At 42.8% G+C, this 21897-nt stretch overlaps 1 protein-coding gene across 4 annotated transcripts in view; it reads right to left on the bottom strand.

Annotated features, from left to right (window-relative positions):
- Nucleotides 1-21897, bottom strand: part of sipa1l2a (signal-induced proliferation-associated 1like 2, genome duplicate a) — a 547440-nt gene that overhangs the window by 379605 nt on the left and 145938 nt on the right. For all 4 annotated transcript variants that reach the window (XM_085996661.1, XM_085996664.1, XM_085996662.1 and 1 more), the window contains one exon: nt 4722-6618. In XM_085996661.1, coding sequence (XP_085852787.1) covers nt 4722-6225 — 1504 coding nt within the window. In that variant the 5' untranslated portion in view covers nt 6226-6618. The remainder of the gene's footprint in view (nt 1-4721; nt 6619-21897) is intronic.

The raw sequence follows: 21897 nt of genomic DNA, 5'->3' as shown, positions 1-21897 counted from the left end.
CTCCCAAACCCGCGACCTCTACCACCTAGAAGGACATGGACAGCAGGCGCATGGGAACACCACTGCCTTCAAGTTCCCCTCCAAGTGACACACCATGCTGACTTGGAAATACATTGGCGTTGCTTCATCATTGCTGGGGCAAAATTCTGGAACTCCATTCCTATCAGCACTGCGGGATTACCATCACCACAAGGACTGCAGCAGTTCAAGGTGGCGGCTCACCACCACCTTCTCGAGGGCAATTAGGGATGGGCAATAAATGCTGACTTGCCAGCAACGCCCACATCCCACAAACGGAAAAAAATGTACACAACTACATGTATAGATTGACAATCTTGGTTATGATGTGAACTTTCTGTACATTGACCTCACTTCCTGTTGTCACACTTTTATTTTGAAACACCCATATGTCAACATGTCACAAGTGAAAAAACCCTACGTCAGCCTTTCAGTCTCAGTTTGTTGAGAAACCAATCACATCACTCAGGGCTTTTCGAAAAAAATGCTGCCATTTTTAATATACTGAAGCTTGAAACAAAATAAAACATTTGTGTTTAAAAATTACTTTAACAATAACAATTAAATTAATCCAAAAAGAAAATACTGCAGATGCTGGAAATCTGAACTAAAAACAGAAAATGCTGGAGAAACTCAGCAGGTCAGGCAGCATCTGTGAAGAGAGAAACAGAGTTAACGTTTCAGGTCGATGACTCTGTTTCTCTCTTCACAGATGCTGCCTGACCCGCTGAGTTTCTCCAGCATTTTCTGTTTTTAATTAAATTAATCCATTGGATTGTCTTTGGTGTGTTTTAATACCTCAATTAAAGTTGCTACTTGAAGGTCCCAGCCAGTCTCAAAAGCCCCGGTTAGACTGAATGTATAAATACAATCACATCAGTGCATTCTGAGCATTGAGTACATGCTGTCTGTAGAATTTCCCAACATGTAATCTGTACATTGAGAATTTTTTTTATTCGTTTATGGGATCAGGGAGTATAGGCTGTATGAAGAATTTCCCAACAGGTACTAAGTGCTACAGGAGTTGAAGAGGGTGTCCCTCGTCCTGTGAGGATTTGACTTCCTTTGCTTTTTTTTCCAAAAAAGATTTCCAAACAAACTACAGATTGAATTCACCAAGATTTATTTCAAGTAGATCTTACTTATATTAACAACTTTTCTATAATGAAGTACTCAGTCAAACAAGACCTTTGATGAACGTACTTGTGATTATCTTGTGACTTCTTTGTCTGTCTTTCTAACCAAAGATTGGTTTATTGAGAATGGATTTCTTTATCCTCGTGAACGGCTGAAAATTCAGTTTAAAAAAAAATCTCTTCTGAAATATTTTTGCGGGTTAACGGATTTTTTCTTTCATTTTCAAAAACGAGGAAACTTTACAAAGAATTTGAACAGTTTGTAATTTTTGCTTGTGTACAGAAATTTGTTTATTAAATACTGCATAATTTGGCAAACTCACTAATAATGTATTAATTGATTTATCATCTTCCAGCATTCGATGGAATCTGGAACAGTACCCATGGATTGGAGGGTAGCTAATGTTACCCCACTATTCAAAAAAGGTGGTAGAGAGAAAACGGGGAATTACAGACCGGTAAGCCTGACATCGGTAGTGGGGAAAATGCTAGAGTCCATTATAAAAGATGTAATAGCAGAGCACTTGGAAAACAGTGACAGGATCGGACAAAATCAACAAGGATTCACAAAAGGCAAATCGTGCTTGACTAATCTACTGGAATTTTTTGAGGATGTAACTGGTAAAATAGATAAGGGAGAACCAGTGGATGTGGTGTATTTGGACTTTCAGAAGGCTTTCAATAAGGTCCCGCATAAGAGATTAGCGTGTAAAGTTAAGGCACATGGGATTGGGGGCAAGGTATTGACTTGGATAGAGAACTGGTTGGCAGACAGAAAGCAAAGAGTTGGAATAAACGGGTCTTTTTCCGAGTGGCAGGCAGTGACTAGTGGGGTACCGCAGGGATCGGTCCTTGGACCCCAGCTATTCACAATATATATTGGCCCAGAAATTCGGTTCCCAACGCGTGAGTACGCACGGGGTACTCACGCGTGGACCCGATGGAAGTGCCAGAATCTTGCATGCACTACGCATGCGCGGGAAACCGGCACTTCCGATCCTCTGAACCAAGGGGTTCAGAGGTCGAACGCGTGCACGCGGGAGTCTGCGCGTGCGCGTTGAACTTCCTTTTTTTTAATTACAGGTTTTAACGTGCGGGTAAGTCTGTACATTTTAGAAATGTAAAAAGCAGCCATAAGGACTTCATTTTCAAAGGTAAGTGGTCAATTATTTAAAATTAAAACATTTTTTCCACAGGTTTTTTACTTTTAAATACTTTAAAGCAAGGTAAGTTTATTTTTAGCCCTGTTTTTTTATAAAATTATTTTTTTCAAAACTTTAAATTTTTGTTTAAAATAGTTATTTAATGTCATTTATAGTTTACTTACAAAGTGTGATTTAAAAAAAAAAATTATTTGAAGGTAAAGTATAGTTTTACAGCCTCAGCATTTATACGTTTTGACAGGTCTATCTGTCAAGACTTATGAATGGAGCATTCCCTGCTCCGATTGGCTGCCTGTTGCTCACGTGATCCCAGGGGACGCATCGCACTAACTACGCCCCTGGGACACACCAGCATAGCGCGCCGGCCTCTGGGACCATCCTCGGAGAGGAATTCCATGCAGGCCAAGAAGTCAACTGCTGGCTGCGGTAAGTGTAGGTCGGGGGCTTGCACCCACGGGAAGCCCCCGACCCAAATTTCTGGGCCATTAATGATCTAGACAAGGGAACTAGATGTAATATCTCCAAATTTGCAGACGACACAAAGCTGGGTGGGCCTGTGTGCTGTGAGGAGGATGCCGAGAAACTCCAGGATGATTTGGACAGGTTGGGTGATTGGGCAAAAGCATGGCAGATGCAATATAACGTGGATAAATGTGAGGTTATCCACCTTGGTGGCAAAAACAGGAAGGCAGATTATCTGAATGGCAATAGATTGGGAGAAGGGGAAGTGCAACAAGACCTGGGTGTCATTGTGCACCAGTCGCTGAAGGTAAGCATGCAGGTGCAGCAGGCGGTTAAGAAGGCAAATGGTATGTTGGCCTTCGTAGCGAGAGGGTTTGAGTACAGGAACAAGGATGTCTTGCTGCAGTTATACAGGGCCTTGGTGAGACCACATCTTGAGTATTGTGTGCAGTTTTGGTCACCTTATCTGAGGAAGGATGTTCTTGCCATGGAAGGAGTTCAGCGAAGATTCACCAGGCTGATACCTGGGATGGCAGGAATGACGTATGAGGAGAGATTGGGTCGATTGGACTTGTACTCACTGGAGTTTAGAAGAATGAGAGGGGATCTCATTGAAACTTATAAAATTCTGACAGGACTGGACAGACTAGATGCAGGAAGGATGTTCCCGATGGTCGGGGAGTCCAGAGCCAGGGGTCACAGTCTAAGGATAAGGGGTAGGCCATTTAGGACAGAAATGAGGAGGAATTTCTTCACCCAGAGAGTGGTGAACCTGTGGAATTCTCTACCACAGAAGGCAGTAGAGGCCAATACATTAAATATATTCAAGAAGGAGTTGGATATATTTCTTAATGCTAAAGGGATCAAGGGGTATGGGGAGAGGGCAGGGACCGGGTACTGAATTTGGATGATCAGCCATGATCGCATTGAATGGCGGAGCAGGCTCGAGGGGCCGAATGGCCTACTCCTGCTCCTATCTTCTATGTTTCTATAACCAAACATAAAGGCAGGAGCCAGCTGAGGTTGGGGAAATCAGATGGGGAGATGGTGCAAACAGGGTTGTAGATGAGTTGCAGGAGGAGGCAGACAGGTGTGACTACAGCAAGGAGTTAGGGGCTGAAAGAGGACAAGGGCTGGTCACATCCAATTCTCCTGAAAAAATGTAAGATCCCAGCAATTTCACCCCCCCGGCCCCCAATTCTGCCAGACTGCTCACTGATCTGAGAATAGCCCCAGATCCTGGTACCGTCCTCCTCAATGCTCCTAAATTTGAGTCATCACAGAAGCTCCCCCCACCCCATAATGCTCCCTAAACCAGACCCCTATCCCAATGCCCCTAGACCCTGGGTGTCCTTCAAGAGTGTCAGCCATGGCTCAGTGGGTAGCACTACCACCTGAGCCAGAAGGTCATGGGTTTGAGTCACACTCCAGAGACTTGAGCACATAATCCAGGTTGACACTCCCAGTGCAGTACTGAGGGAGTGCTGCACGGTCGGAGGTGCTGACTTTTGGATGAGACGCTAAACCAAGGCCCCATCTGCTCTCTCAGGTGGATGCAAAAGATCCCACAGCACTATTGAAAGAGCAGGGGAGTTCCAGATACCTACTACACTGTGTGAAAAAGTGCTTACCAATTTCACTTCTGCATGGCCTGGCTCTATTTTATGATATCCTTTGAAGACATCCACTGAAGAAAGGAAGAGAAAAGAAACATATAGATACATATACAAAGAGAAGCAGAGAATATGGACAATAAACAGAGTGAAAGAGAGTCAAGAGACAACAAGATAGAGCCTTCAAGTCAGAACGAGAAAGAGTGGAGGACAGGAGGCGAGGCAGAAGAATTTGACAGTGGAACAAGCCGACCCAGCTGCAGGAAGTGAATTTATGCTTCTGCTGAGAAATGCCACAACAGGTCAACTACTGAAAACACCCAGCTTACCTTTCCCGTAGAAGTATTTGCGATAATAGTATGCTCCAAGATCAATGTGCTCTATGATGTATCGCTTCACTTTCTCTCGATGGATTGCCTGGTTTTCGCGTGGTACCTCTAATACGGACACACCTGCATTAGTGCAGTGAGAGCTGAGTGAGGACTCAAAGGAACAACTTTCACTGCAAGTAAATGAACAGGAGTTAGCCCTGGAAAGTGCAATGCGTCTCTCCCCTTCCCCTCCAATCTCGTTCCTGAAGTACGGGCATGCCAAGGCCAAGTTATTGCTTTTTCCATCTCCCTCATCAGAATCCAAATTCTCCTTCGAGTTTAGTTCCTCCTTGCTGCCTGTTGGAGACTCACAGTTTGCAGAGTAGCCTCCTGGGATTGGATGTTGCGAAGCTGCAGAAGCACCGGTGGTTGTGTTTTTCCTTTGCCCTACATTAACCCTGTTTGCCATTGCTTCATTCACATTAAACAAAACGCTCTGGACATCATAGTGTGCAAAACACTTATGGCACATCCACAGTTGGTTGCTTTTCTCCAGTCTGTTCTCTTCCTGCTCAAACGAGAACTTTAAAGCCTCATGTTCACTTTTTGCAGTTCTCAATTTTCTAAAAAGAGATGCCTCTATCGTTTCAGGTTTCAACCTCCGTTTGAACGACTTATCTCTGTCTTTACAAAAGAAAAGTGGGCTATCCACATAATCAAATCCAGAAATTCTGACAAACTCAGCTCGGGAAATCTGAGTTGCTGCTTGTAGGCTGGGCGACATTCCAGAATCACAGCGCAACAGATCACTAAGCCCAAGTGGGCCAGGGCTCCTCTGCTCCACGCTTTCACTTCTATACCCTCTAAGCATGGCAAAGAAACTGTCACCAGTTATACCCTGTCGGTCAATTGAAGAAGTGCTTCCATATTCGCGATGAAGAGCAGCACCTGTGTTTGGATTTACCGCATTCTGATCAAGAACATCTTCGGAATCTATATCACTGATAGTAACATCACTGTTGCTCCTCTGCCTTATTGGGTGAAGCCCCCTCTGTGGGGACCTGGTGAAGAGGTCTCCGAAAACATATCTTGCATCTGCAAATTCCAAGTCCTCAGTAATATCCGTGTTTTCCTCAGACAGACCTTCAATGCTTTGGTCATTCTGTCCATTCGGACTAGCTCTCATCATGGATACATTATCATAACTGGCTAATGACCTGCTATCCCATGTCAATAGGTTACTATTTGCTCCCTCTTTTAGAAATTCTTTCTTTGGAGGCCATTCAGAGATTCTTGCCCTCACGCCCATCTTTGGCATGGCAGGTGTTCCATTAACCTGACTACTGCTGTCAGATTTGCAGGGTGTACCAGAAGAAATGGGAGGTCCCATGTTGCCATTAATGACTTTGTATTTTCTAGCAAAGAAATCATCAGACTGCATGCTTCTAGCAGACTCTGTGGAGAATCCTGAAGCACCGCTGGAATGAGGTTGTTCTTCGTGTACTAGCTTTTTGTCACTCATATCCAGTCAGAAAACAAACAACCATTCTTAACTCAAGATGACCCAAGTTCACTTCATTACATTATGGTCAATTTTGTGAAGTGCTAACAATATACCCAGCTGGAATGAATTCCGTTTACAAAAGAAAGCTAACTATAATGGTTGCAACAGTTTGATATAAATTAGAATTCAGTGTACCATCTTCAAATCCAAATTATTTGAACAGCAATTAGATGGAACAAAACTTGCAGTCAGAGTTGTGCACCCCGTGTCCTTCTCGCATCTGTGCGCAGTTCTTCACACTGCATGTCACTCATTGCCATCAATACTTTCAGTGGACCAGCAGCTCAAAGCAGAGATGGTCTATATGACAGATGCTTCAGTAAGTTTCAGAGATGGACTTTGGTTAAGGATCTGCAGGGGCAAAAACAAGCAAATAAAGCTGCAATTAGTGCGACTGCATGAGGTACCAAAACCTGTGCATGTGTTTAAACTGTCAAAAATAACTAGCAATTTACAGAATGTTGGAAACTGAATTGAGATTAAGACACTTACAGATGCAATTCATTGATGGTAAAATGTAAAAAAAATTAGTTTCAGTTTTCATAAAAAAGTATTATTTAAAATATATACATAATGCTAGAATTGACCTTTTATTATTGAGAAACCAACATGAACGGCCAAATCTCAGTGCAGAACACCAAGACTGAAAGGAGTAAAAGATAAATCAAGAAGTAGTGAGTGATTCACTGAAAAATAGAAAGTGGAATTTGACATTTCCTTCTTCTGTGCCATCTCTATACCAACCTTCAATATTACTATGTGGTTAAAAAAAGTATTTACAACAAACCTGCATAATACACCACTTGATTTAATAAAGTCTTACTGAACAACTGGATATACTAGATCTTTACAGCCAACTTTCAACAAACACTTTTCAGGATATTTGCATTCATCACTTGCTGAGGCAGTTTGAACCGTCCAGACGGTTTCATTTTACAGTAATAGCGTTTCAAAGCTTGTATTGTCAGCATGCCATAGTAACTACAGGAAACTTTGGTTTATCCGGAGGTTAACTGTCCGGAATGCTCGAGTCACCGGCAAAAATCAGGAGCCGTTTCGTTAGGTTTTTTTTCTTTTCGTTGCTTTTTTTTCCACCAGTCAGGCTCTGCAAGGTCTCGCTGAAGCTGTTGCTAAGCTACAGAGACGCTTGCAAGGTACGGCCGACTGTTTAGAAGCTGTTGCTAAGCAACAGGGTTTGTTGCCAGATACGGAGCTCAAAATCTCCGTATGTTTCAACATTAGCACTGGTTTGTCCGGCAGTTTTGATGGGACGGCAACAGCTCGGTCCCGTCGGTGCCGGACAGCACAAAGTTTCCTGTACAGCCTTCCAATACAATATACTTTCACAACTTCATCACTAATGGAGAGCATAGAGTTTATACCAGGTCTCTTCATATAATGTTTCCATCATCACAACACATTGTCGAAGACTGCAGAAGGAATCAGCTACAGTTCTTTCATTTCACAGGTGTACGCTATTTTAAGGTACTGTTTAAGTAAAAAAAAATTGGATACAAATGTAGACCCATCAAATCTAGTATTTTTTATTGCTGCAGTGAAGTAGCTCTGCTAAATTATCAAATACATACTTGAGTAAAAGGTAACAAAAACATATGCTAATGACAGTTAATTTTTACTTTTCTCCTTTATTGGTCCTCTTTCTAAACAGCTTGCAGCAGCAATGCCAAAGGGTGTGGAAAAGCCAAATGCTCAGTGATTACAGCGCCAATGCTGCTCCACATTCAAGGGCAAGCAACATTTCAGATAGTGCACTAAAAACTGCGATTGAATACTTCATTGAATTCATAATTCCAAAACCTTCTTTAAAAAGGTAGGGTGTGGTGCATTACACACAATATTCATTCCAAATGTAAAATAAGCCCCATGTATGAAATGTAATCAAATGCACTGCAGATTATGCATGATGTGAAAATAGCATGCAGTTACTCTTAAACGTGAAAATCAAATATGAAAGGAACAAATAGTTTAGAAAAAGGAAAAGGAATGTATTAGTCATCAGCTCCACTTGTGGGTAAACTACATATAAATATATACAAAATTCTACATCTTCACATACCCCCGTCAACTTTTTTACAGTATAAACTCCCAAGTCCATATTTATAATGAAAACTTCCAAGATAAACATGTCACCCTCTCACCGGTAAAGGTACTGCAGCACCATCACTGGCAGGAGGATGCAATTACAGCATGACAAATGTACATAGGCAGGTTCCATTAGAAATGTGGACATACGAATTTAAAATATCAAAATAGGGACAGAATGTATCACTTTAAAATGGGAACTGAATTATGTCTGTACATACTGGTCCAATCATCCTCCCACCCCCAAACTCACCCTTTAATCCTGATCCACTTGAAGAGTACAACTGGTCTTGGCTCCGCGTATGCAACACCATGAGAGACTGACTGGTAATATTTACAAGTCTTGCGTAGAGCTCACACTTCCTGTAAATGTCACATTTACTTGCTGTAATCCTTTTACCATCACATGCTGATAATACCAGTATTGTTTTGAACATTGTAACCTTTGACGAACAACACGAGAGAGAAAAAATAAAACTACCGGGTGACTCATCCTCTTTTGGTAAAACCATAAATTTAGACAGATAAAAAACTGTAAATAAACCATTAAAACTGTAAATAAACCAATAAAACTGTAATAAACCAATAAAACTTCAAATAAACCTTAATAATCAAATTAAAATTTGGTTCTCCAGCCCAATTATGCACTCCAGTCCCCGCGGCGCCCACCGGTCACGAAAGTGATCTAGCGCGCCGGCGGACACCGCGTGCTCCAGCTCTAGGGCCACCCGGGCGCGAACATGGCCATGGAAGAGAGGGAGGCCGGGTGACTCATTAGTGCAAGTGATTTAGTGTTCAAGTTTGGCAAGTTTTCAACTAGGTCTGAGCACCAAGCTGGAAGCAAACATCCCAGAGTCAATTGTCGTGTGCATTGTACATTGGGTGGGCATTGGGTGTGTTATTCACTCCACCTGATGCCATCTGTGAACGATCCAATCAATCAATTTCCATGGTCAGGCCTCATTGGCTATGCGAGCTGCCAGTGGTAATCGCACTGCTCATAGTCAGCTTGCCGTATGGGAGTGTGATATATCCGGCAGAGCAGCCGATCACCACGGCCATGCAGTCACACCTTAAAAAGGGGAGGGCTGGAAGCGTCAGAGGCAAAACGGAGCAGCAGAGAAATTTCTGTCGCCCCCAGAGCAGCAAGAATATTAAATAATGGAAGCCTTTAATGGCTTGAATCACACAAAACGTGCAGAAAAAAGTGCCACACCGGTTCTCAGCTTTGCCCGACTGCGGCTTAGGATCCCTTTAACTAACACTGGAAGTGGCAGCCTCCTGACCTGTGCTGCCCATAGTTTGTGAGCAGGTTAAGGGACTGGCTATTGTAACGTGGATCGAGATGAAAATAACGATGGGGTCCACTCTTAACTGCAACATTTGATCAGACGGAATCGCTGGCCCCAAATTGACTGCACCCAAAAATTGGAACAGGTGGACCTCCAGCGCTAAGCGGCAGGACTTAAATTTTCCAATTCTCGTCCAGCTACTGCCCCGTTTTGAGGTACAAGAAGATAAAGATCTGCTCTCCCATCTTCAGTGCTTTTTTTTGGCAGGAGGAGGAAGAGAGAACCAATATATTTTACTCATGTCCTTCATTACACTTGAATTATCCCTCCTGCTGACGAATCATTGAGCAAAACAGTCACACCCTTCCAGTTAGACAAGAATCTGTGTCATAGTATGCTTCAAAAAAGGTAGAGAAAGGGAGTGGAGGGGGTGGCAAGGCAAGGAGAGAGAAAGAAATCGCACAAGATGTTCTGCATTAGTGCACTGGCCATTGTGCTGCTGTGCAGCTTAAATAGAACTCAATGCTTATTTAAAGCTCTTCTTGTAGAAGAAAATCCACTGACCAATTTAGCAAAAATAAGCAATTTCCAATCTGTTTGTCCTGCTGTTTTTTTAAATTTCCTGCAGAGCACAGTAATCCAAGGAGCCATAGATATCAACAAATCATATCACAGGGCTCAGTAACTTCAGCTGTACCACAGTATCTTTGTAGCAAAGCCTGGAGAATTGGTGTTGTCACAGAAACTTATTTTTCAGTCCCAAATGTCCCCTGTACAAAACATATTTATTATTCCATTTTGTAAGTTATCTCGATATATTTCAGCCACTCCGCTGCAGTAACAAATTGCCATCAGGCAAACACTTGCCTTGCCAGTCATGCCACACCATTATGTCTTGTACCTACAATCACAGTGATTTGATTGAAGAGATGTTTGCTTTCTCTACCCACCAACCCTTCACTTCCAGCAATCACGACCACCAAAAATGGGTTCCACTTTATAAAATAATTTTCTGAATAGCAACAGGAGCACAATAAAACATTAGTTTGAGAGCACAGGACCCAAAAGGGCCATTGGAATACCTTACAACTGATGTCAAACATTTTAAAAAATGGCACACCGAATACTTATGCCCTTTGAATACTTCTTTTGCACAAAAAAATCTGTTCAGCTCCCTCTTGGGGAGCTTGCTGACTAGATCTACCTCCACTGTCTCCCTGGACATTCTGGTTCCCACATTCATCACCTCCCATGTGAAGTAGTTAAGTCAACACTGCGTATTCACTTCCCCCACCCCTTCTGCACTGGAGTTTATGTGGGGAATTTTTACTTACCAACGCGCTGGGAGGAGGGGAGCCTGGTAGCGCACGGGAAACCCTGAAGTCTGAGACCCCGAGGCTGACCTCCCCTTGCTGCAGCTGCCAGGTTTCCCAAGGCTTGGGAAACCAGGCCGGCCACAGTGAAACCTACACAGCAGGTTAAATCTGAGGCTTCCAGGTGACTTAACATATTTAAAATGCCACCCTGCCTCCTGGGAGCAGGTTGACTGCATGCCCCTGGTCCCGCCTCGGGTAAAACCCGGACATTGGCGGGGTGGAGCCGGCTTCCCGACATGCCTCAAATTTTGGGTCAGTTAACTCCCCACGCATACCCATTCCCCCATGTTAAAATTCCTCCTATGTCTATTCTTTTTCAAGCCATTTATTTGTGGTTTGTTTACCAATAGCTCTTGAAAGCTTGAAAATGAAGAGGAAATGGTTGGTACAGTGGGATAAAAAGATATTGGCCTTTCACCTCTATGACCAGGGCTCAAATTAAGCCCAGACTGATTGGATGAAAGTCGTCTCTGTATGTTGGCTCCAAGGTCCTATGTGAGATGAGTTTGGGCTGGCTCATTCCCAGAGTAGGTATGGGCCTACAGTACAAGTTGTCCCCGATTCAGCATTAATCTCACTCAGAGACCACAAGATGGATGCAGTGGAAAATGGGGAAAAATATCACATTCCTGCAAAGGGGATGCTTTTTCTGAGGTATAATGCTGGGGTAGAGTACAGGGAGCTTTACTCTGTCTCTGCTATACCTGATGTTGACACACCATGCCCAAAATGGGAAGAGTTCCATTGCCTAGCACCAATATCCCTCACCTTGATTACCATAATTTTTTTTTTTTAAAGCTTTCTTTTCTCCAGTGTAACCATTCACAGCTTGTGCATTCTCTCCTTATAGCTCAGGTACATAATAGCCCATTATCACTTCAGTTTCTTCTTTGAAATTCTCATTTTCTACAACTAGAGAAAAACGCACTTTGTTAAACACACTCTTTAAAAGGAATAACTGACTTTTGCTATAATTGAATTGGGGAGGTGGGTGTCATTAGGAATGGTGTGCCACCCCCAATACCTCCCCCACCATGCTGGATAATAGATGAGTTGAAGGAAAGAGATGGAAGAAAGGAGCCTTCCCAAGGTAGTTAGTTTACTGCCACCTCTGTACCACTAGCTTGGTTTTTTAAAAACACAATTCAAACACCCATAACAACTAGATTTTTAAAAAGTGACCTGTCCTATTAACACTTGCCAGTTAAGCAGAAGTCCATAGAATCAGTGGCAAATATTGCTCCATAGCAATTTACTTATCAGCCAGACCATAGAATACATTAAAATACCACCAAGTAGATAGACAGCAGATAACTACACAATCTTTCTCAGCCTTGAACCAGTAATAGCTCTGCAGTTTGCCGGTGACAAAAATCTTTCATGAAATTCACTCAGTCATTTCATTATACATTCTTTTGTGCTGTTGATGGAGCCAAAAAAAAGTCTTGTTTAAGAAGCTGTACTGAATGAGCCCCATTCTATACACACCCCATGCTCTGACCATTTCACCCAGCTCTAACTAAACTGCTGCCAGTTCTGAGAAAACTGGAAAATGTAGCTAACTACTGGGCAATTCCAACTGATACAGCATATGTTGGATCAGGTCAAACCTGCTGTATCTTTCATGATGCTCACAGGGCATTTTGCTGTATGAGAAATATGAGACCATACCTCACAATGACTTTTGAGTTTAGGGGAGTGTGCCAAAATGAGTTCTTCTAGTCAAATTGGCAGACGAACCAAACATTTTCACCAAATTTCTATGATGTCAACTGTCATTGTGTTGCATGCGACAAGAAGGGTACCCCTTTTCAATAATGATACCTCCAATACAATTCCTCATTCAGCTGGAATACACACTTATCAGTGCATTCTGATTATGTAACCCAGGTAGAGAATTTAAAACAAACCAAATCAAACTTTAGTATTGTGTCGTTTAACACTATTCTCAAACATTGCCATCTTGTTATTTGAAACAGACCAGGTTTGCACTGTGGGATTTATTTTTGCAGCAACCCATTCAATCTGCTTTTTTGTAGATCTGTTATATTTGAAATGTCATGTTGCTGTGAAATCTACAGTTGTGATATGGTTATTTCAAATGCTATGAAATATCGCTGTTTCTTCTGACTTGAGATTTATAGGTTGAAAGAGACACTTGCCAAAATAAAAAATGTATCCATGGGTGGGTAAATGTCTGTCCTACAAAGTCTACTGTAGCGCACTGCAAAGCAAGATTTATAGCAACAAAATATTCCCCCAAAACTGAGAACAACAAACATCGAGTCTACAGCACAGAAACAGGCCATTCGGTCCAACTGGTTTATGCTCCGCTGCATGTAGTATAGTACAGTTAGTATGGTTAAAATTTCCTCCTGCTGCCTCACCCAATTAGATTTCACTGCCAAAAAAAGTTCGACATGCTGGCTCGATAATAGAGTGCTCAACTCCTAGACAAAGACAGAAAGACACACGTGGCAGGTATGTTCAAAGGTAGAGGGATGCCCTAGTTTAATCAAAGGGTATTAAAATAAGACAGACAGACTTGCATTGATATAGCGCCTTTCACAACCTCAGGACATCCCAAAGCGCTTTACAGCCAATTAAGTACTTTTGAAGTGTAGACACTGTTGTAATGTAGGAAATGAGCCGATAACAGACTTCAGTTAGTAATTATTACAATGGCGTGCGTGGAAGGGAACTGCCTTTGTAGAGAACGGGAACTTCCTCTGGTAGAAGTTAATCTACAAGATGGATGGTCCACACGTGACCATATTACAAGTTAAGCCAGTCACATAAGCAGGTGACTGGGATTCATTGAAAACAAATTTGGAGGAGCCATAAAAAAATTGTTTCTCCCCCTCACACCCCCCCCCACCCCCCCAAGGAGAGAATTGCAAATAGATCCTAAAGTTCTTATCGAGTAAAAGCACTGTTGAAGGATGAGCTCAAAGCATTTTTTTTTTAATACTAATATTGGAATTAGAGCTATGTGTGATGCAGAGAAAATATTGGCGTCACAGGAACACAACTACAAGCAGGACAGCATCTGATTAAGTTAGGAGGGTATAGAGTGCTTAAAGAATCAGTGTTACCATCCAGAAGGAATGAAGTGAAAATGGGAATTCTGCACTCGTCCATTGTGATTTTCTGTTTATTAAAATTAATGGGTGTAAAATTTTAGACTATCAAGCACAGAAATGGAATCTGTACCCTTATGTTCCTATGAAGGCGAGGAGAGACCGTGCAAGACTAGGTTTGCAATGGCTGAATGAAGGCAATAATCTGCATCACTACATACACAGAAAGGAAGCAAAAACAGCATGGGCTGGGAATTGTACAATAATCAGTTGAGGACAATTAAATGAGTACTTGAAGGGTGATAGGACAATAGGCAAGTGCATTATCGATTGCAGTCAGAGATCCGAGGATTTATTTTACCAATGAAGTAGGTGGGGAATCAAAAGATAAGTTATGTAAAGAACCAGGAAATGGTAGATGTGCTAAATGGATTCTTCACATCGTCTTCACAAATGAAGACTCTAGATGAATTGCAGGTTTAGTCAAATTAGCTTGGGAACCCATAACACATGTATAGGTCAGTAAATTGTCAACTGAAATAGTTGAGGACCTTAATATCTTCTGTGCAATAATTTCAGCAGTAAAATAGACATGAGCATAAAGAATAAGGTCAGTAAACAGTGATGAGGACCATTCATCTGTCTTTAGCACCAAGCTGAGAATTTCTCCTTGTCCAAAATGAACATTAGTGAAATGTGAGGAAATTACTTGATTTTGCTCATTAAGGTATTTTAAATTAATTAGTTAGGAATTTGTGCAACATTTCTTTGATCCATTAACCTCCAGCTTCTAATCACATTTGGTTGACTGCTAAATGTCAAGTCTAAAATTATCTAATATAGTATCGAGTCAAGTATCTGGTTCACATAAATTGTCTGATTATTTGAACTGACATATTGTACGCCGTCAAACCTGGTGTTCATGAGCTTAACAAATAGGGAATTTTAAAATATCACGACAATGTCAGAAGTGAATAGTATTCACTTAGACTGTTAACCTGATCAGCTGTACCCATCCAAGCTTCATCAGCTACAAAAGTACTAATTAGACTATAATCAAGTTTTGTTCTTCATGGGTGAAAGGGACAGCATATTCTAGATATGCAGCAAATTGGAATTTGTCCGGGTTGCCCGAGCTGCAGTTTTAAACTCAAAATAATTCTGTAATGTTAAATTCAACCCCCACTCCCCTACCCCTCCCACCAATAAGGCAGCAGCCTGATGAATCCATTTAGGGTCACAATAGTGCTTTGAAGCATAATTCGTTAGATAGAAGTAGGATCGTTGTGTACAAGACTTGGAGCTACTGCGAGAAGTTCACTCCTGGTGACGCTGAGGGTTCAAGTCCTGTTCCGTTCCATTTGCACAACAGGCTGGGAGGGTTTGGTATGCAGATGCTGGAGAGATTTTTGCTCACACGTCAAGTGTGGGTATGACAACTCGGTAAACAGAGCCCTCATCTCAGATATTTAAGGGCGGGGGTTTGGGGCTGGAGGGCACAGTGCCAAGTATACGTTCTCACAGACACTAAAGGTTATCTGTGTTCTCACAACAGCAAGGAGCTATTTGTACTTTTAAAGTCTGGACTCAGCTTAGGTTCAGTAGCTTAAAGAATTAACAAGTTGAATTCCATAGCCGAGGCACTTAGGGATGTCGATTGTACTCGCTGTGGAAATTGTATTCTGTACAATCATATGTTTTGTGAAATAAACCAGTTTGTTGATTTGAAACTGTACTTATTACCTTTGGTTCTCACCTTCATTTATCCAGATATTGGTCTGCTTAACGGAGTGATGCTGAACCAGAGGAAATATCTAATACAAAGATCTGAAAACCATGACAGATAAAATATTATCCTTGTATGAATCCGTTGCAGTTGTGCTAGAGGATTCCGTTGCAGTTGTGCTAGAGGATTAAGAGATGCATTAAGATTTTTTGGCATAGTTGTGCAATTTGGTCTTGGTTTCTCTGGTTGAGTGGGGTCAGGGAGTCCTGCCTACCAATAGTCAGGTTGGTTGAGGTTGCTGTATGTGCCTGCCTAGGGTAGGTCAAGTTAATCTGCATTCTACTGAAGTGTTTTTGAAGGCAGCTGGTGTTGCACTGAGTGAATCTCTAAAAAAAAGGCACCAGACTGCTGGTTACTTCTCCAGCTCTAGGCAAAAAACTAACATTATTCATTTGGATTGGCTTATGTCCCACAGGTGATTTAGTTACTATTAGTTTATTTTTTCTTTCTTAAGCTAAACATTACTGCCATTGCTTTATATAATCGTGTTTAGCCATCTGATTTTATTTTCTTCAGATTGATGATTCAAACCCTGTTCCAAAAGGTAATCTGTATATGACTGGACGTTTGTAACTGGCCTCAAAGCTATCTAGGAGCATTCTGCCAAAAGACAATGGCCCAGTAATTCGGGTCCCAACGCGTGAGTACGGACGGGGTACTCACGCGTGGGCCCGATCGAAGTGCCGGTTTTCAGGATGCACAACGCATGCACTGAAAACCGGCATTTCCTGTCCTCTGAAGCAAGGGGTTAAGAGGCATATCGCGTGCGACGTTGCAGGCAGCGCGTGCGCATTAAAATTCAGCATTTTCATGAATGGTTTGAGTGAGGGTAAGTCCCCACAATTTACACATAAAAAAAGGATGAGTAAAGCCGCCGAGAAGCTGCGAAGGAAGAACTCTTTCATCAGTGGAGCTTCTGAACGGCACATTTTTGGTTGGGAAAGGGAGAAAAGTTATTTTAAGAAAGTCCGAGGTAAGTTTTCAACTTTAATTATTTTTTTAAAACGGGTTTTGAGTAATATAGGTATAAGGAGCAATTGTGGCTGTGTGCAAGGCCTAATTGAATTTGATGTGTTTATTAAATGTGAAAATGACTTTTAAAATGAATAATGTAACATTTCCAACATTTTTAAGAAAGAAACTTTTCATCAGTAATATATTCTTTTAAGTAATTATGTATGTATGTCTGTATATATTCCTTTACGTATATGTAGGTATGTATATATTCCTTTACTTATGTGTATGAATGTATGCATTTAATTATGACTTTCAGAGAAAGTAACTTATTGGAAAATCATCTCGGGCTGTGAAATTGATCAGGCGGGTATGACGTATTACCAAGCCGATAACGCGTTTCTCCTGCCATAGGCCGGTGTGATTTTCTAGCCAGTCACTTCATTAAAATTACTTTAACAACTCTTTCCATTTCTTCCTTGCAAGGGCGTCTGTGTAAGGAGGAGGCCCGTGAGCGAGAAAAATGCCCTCTAGAAATGCTGCCCTGATGCGGTGTGTGATTTTGCTTCAAAGAATTCGAAACAGCAGGGAACACCATAGAAGACTGAGGAACCATAACCGTCTCCTGATCAGAAGGAACTACTACCCACCCCAGAGACTGTACAGGGAGAGGCGATCATTTCAGATGCTGTCACAGGATTTGTGTGTGAGGAGGCTGCGCTTCAGTAAAGAGGCAATCGGCCGACTGTGACATGTTGAAGGAGGACCTTCAACCACACTCGAACACCCGCACTGCCTTGTCAGTGAGGCTCAGGAGAGATACAACCAGGCACACGTGTCCACACGTCAAGTGGTGGAGAGGACAATCGGAGTTCTGAAATCACGCTTCCGGTGCCTGGATAGGTCAGGGGGGACCTTGCAGTATTCTCACCAGAAAGTGACAAGGATTGTGATGGACTGTTGTGCTTTGCATAACTTTGCCCTGCAGGAATGACTGACCCTTAACACTGCAGAAGAGCTCCCTGCTGAAATGGAGGACATAAGCGATGCCAATGTGCCTGTGGCCAGGCCTCATGGGGAGGAGCCAAGTGCTGCCGAAAGTAAGGCTGCTCGGGAACTGCTAGTAGCCAACACCTTCACGAGCTAGTGGCGCCTTGTACCTACCCCTCCCCCCGCAAGGCAAAGAAAGGAGCAGACACAATTTCAAGTGAAGCAGTGAACTTTTATTGCATCATAAAACAGTTTTCAGGGTCAGTTTTGATGTAGATAGTTTATAACTTTTCAATGTTAACTAGCTATTTCCTACTTTTCAAACATTTGTAAACATGAACAGTTCAGAAAAAAATGTGTTAACAGTTTAAAGTGACTTTTTCTGCTTTCTTACTGCAATAAAGACATTAAAGGTGGAAACCAGCTATGTTCTAATTTTCAAACATTTGTTGTAAAAATACTTTGGCTCCAATAAAAGTTGCAAATTTTTTTCCAAAGTGACTACAGGCTGCACTGTTTAAAGGAAAAGGTTACATATCCTTTCAGTCACAAATAAACATTTCAATGAAAACAGCAAACACAACATTTTACATGTCAATAAAATGAAAAATTTAACAATTGAACGATTTGCCCCCTCGCATCTGCGACTGAGGGTCCAAGGAGGTGCATTGCGCAAGAGGTCATCGTCGTACGTGTCCTCACACTGTTCCCTTTGGTGAACTGTATGAAGTGGTGGAAGGATTTCTGGCCACGTTAACGCTCCTTCCGTGACCGTAACCATCTTCATACCAGCCATTAGGGTGGTTAGTCCTATGGCGGGAGGGTTTTACGGGCTCCCACAACCCATACGAGGGGTGGGGGGGGCGCGGGGGGGCTACCCACACCCACGGACGCAAGTACCCCACTGGATGTCCACCCAGAATTTATAGTCGGAGCTACCACTCCACTTGCCGGGACTGTCTGGAGCGGGGTTCGAAACCCTACTCCTTCTGGCCCAGCGGCGGGGATGCTTACCGCTACGCCAAAGGCCCATTCCGCACAAAAGGTGACACCCTAACGTTTCCTGCGCCTTTTCCCTCCCCGTGACTGGAGCCCTATTGCTGCCACTTGAAAGACCAAGCTATCATCTGTCCTTTTCGCGGCGCCTTGGAGTTCTCATTCCCAATGATGCGCAGGCGCAGCGCCTCCACCTCGTTGAGGAGATTGCTGAGGTCATCGTCAGTTAAATTGTGAGTTCTTTTAATGACGTGAATTGTGCTCATTCCAGCCATTTCACGTTGCTAATTAAATAAATTGAATGAAAAAAATGTTTTCAGGGCTTTTAAAACTCTTTAAATTGCTTTAATTCTGTTTAAAACTACTTCAGATTCTTCAAAATAATGTAAAAGTATTTAAAAGTTTATAAAAGTTACCAAAAGATTCATAAAAATACAAAGAACCTATTTAAAATGCTGCTCTGCATGTAAAAATGCTTTGCAGCTTGTGAGAAAGATTGAGGGCGTGTCCTATGGTAATGAGACCTCACGGGGCGTGTCTCACTTACACTCCGCGCTGGACGCTTCGCGCTGGCTGCACTCCTGGGCGGCGGGACGTCAGACGCTGCCCGGGAGTCATCATCTGAAAAAAGGAATTCCACGCGTCCCGGGAGCAGAACGGCCGGCGTGCCGGGTAAGTGCACATCGGGGGCTTGCACGCGCGGCAAGCCCCCGAACCTAATTTCTGGGCCAATGTAATCAGAGGCAGAAATATTAACACAAAGGGGAAGATCAGCACAGACTGAAGCTCAGGCCAGAGCGTCACATGGAATAAGACAAGCAGAGGTAACAGCTGAAGCGTACAGCCCAAGCACATGCAGGGCCTTGTGGCTAAATCGGAATTACCTGCATCTCAAAGTTACTTCAAAGAATTTCCCACAAAAATTGTGCACTCCACAGCTGCATTAATAAACATCTCAACATTTAGATTGGATAAGTGGCTCATTAGCTACTCGAAAATCATGAGGATAACTGTTACAGGGGCCCATGATTGCCTATGATTTCGGGCTACGATTTCAATTACACCTGAACCAGAGCGGGACAAATATCCTTGCGGGGAGGTTTGCTAGCACTGTTTTGGGGGGGAGGGGGGGGGGGGGGGGTTTAAACTAACTTGGCAGGGGGATGGGATACAGAGGAGAGCTGAAATAGGGGGTGATGTGCTGCCAATTATAGAGAAAAAAACAAGTCAGCTTGGTAGACAGGGCAAATATATAAAGGGCAAGGCTGGATGGCATCTATTTTAATGCAAGGAGTCTTGCAAATAAGGTGGATGAACTGAAGGTGTTGATAAACACATGGGAGTATGATATTGTTGCGATCGCGGAGACATGGTTGAGGGAGGGGCAAGACTGGCAGCTCAATATTCCGGGGTACAGAATCTTCAGGCGAGACAGAGGGAGAGGTATAAGAGGAGGGGGTGTCGCAATATTAATTAAGGAGTCAATTACTGCAGTAAGGAGGGATGATATATTAGCAGGTTCCTCTAATGAGGCCGTATGGGTGGAGCTTAAAAACAAAAAGGGGGCAAGCACTTTGCTGGGAGTGTACTATAGGCCTCCAAACAGTCAGGGGGAGATAGAGGAACAGATATGTAGGCAAATCTCAGAGAAATGTGCAAATAATAGGGTAATAATAATGGGGGATTTCAACTTCCCCAATATTAACTGGGATAGTCAGAGTGTGAAAGGCTCAGAGGGTGTAGAATTCTTAAAGTGCATCCAGGAGAGCTTTTTGAGCCAGCATGTAGAAAGTCCTACAAGAGAGGGGGTGGTACTGGACCTAATTCTAGGGAATGTGGCCGGCCAAGTGGAAAAAGTGCTAGTAGGTGAGCACTTTGACGATAGTGACCATAATATGGTAAGATTTAAGGTGGTCATGGAAAAGGACAGGGATGGGCTGGAAATAAAGGTTCTAAATTGGGGGAAGGCCGATTTTAATAGGATAAAGGCAGGATCTGGCCAAAATGGACTGGGATCAGCTACTTGTAGGAAAATCCGCATCGGAGCAATGGGAGGCTTTCAGAAGGGAGATTGAGATCATACAATGGCAACATGTTCCCGTAAAGGTCAAGGGTGGTTCCAAAAACCAGGGAACCTTGGATGTCAGGGGATATACGAGAATGGATTAGGGAAAAAAAGGAGGGCTTTTGGCAGATACAAAAGGCTAAAGACGGAGGAAGCCCGAGAGGAGTACAAAAAGTGCAGGGGGATACTTAAAAAAGAAATTAGGAGAGTGAGGAGGGGCCATGAAATAACACTGGCGAGCAAAATAAAGGAAAATCCTAAGATGTTTTATAAGTATATTAAGGGTAAGAGGATAACTAGGGAAAAAATAGGGCCCATTAGGAACAAAAGTGGCAATCTGTGTGTGGGGCCGGAAGATGTAGGAGGGGTTCTAAATGAATTTTTTGCATCTGTTTTCACTATGGAGAAGGACGATGTAGACATAGAAATAGGGCGGGGGGACTGTGATATGCTCGAACATATTAACATCGAGGGGGGAGGAGGTATTGGCGGTTTTAGCTGGCCTAAAAATGGATAAATCCCCAGGCCCGGATGAAATGTATCCCAGGCTGCTATGTGAGGCAAAGGAAGAGATTGCGGGGGCTCTAACATATATTCAGGACCTCTCTGGCCACAGGGGATGTGCCAGAGGACTGGAGAACCGCTAATGTAGTACCATTATTCAAGAAGGGGAGTAGGGAAAAACCGGGGAACTACAGGCCAGTGAGCCTAACATCAGTGGTAGCAAAATTATTGGAAAAAATTCTGAGGGACAAAATTTGTCTCCACTTGGAGAGGCAAGGATTAATCAGGGATAGTCAACATGGCTTTGTCAAGGGAAGATCATGTCTGACTAATTTGATTGAATTTTTTGAGGGGGTGACTAGGTGTGTGGATGAGGGTAACGCAGTGGATGTGGTATACATGGATTTCAGTAAGGCCTTCGATAAAGTCCCGCATAGGAGACTGGTCAAGAAGGTAAGAGCCCATGGAATCCAGGGTGCCTTGG

This window comes from Somniosus microcephalus, chromosome 9 (assembly GCF_052327205.1).
Source record: "Somniosus microcephalus isolate GS21.2 chromosome 9, FLI_Smic_1.0, whole genome shotgun sequence".
Classification (NCBI taxonomy): Eukaryota; Metazoa; Chordata; class Chondrichthyes; order Squaliformes; family Somniosidae; genus Somniosus; species Somniosus microcephalus.
Note: the sequence above shows the minus strand (reverse complement) of the source record. Positions and strands in the feature narration are given on the sequence as shown.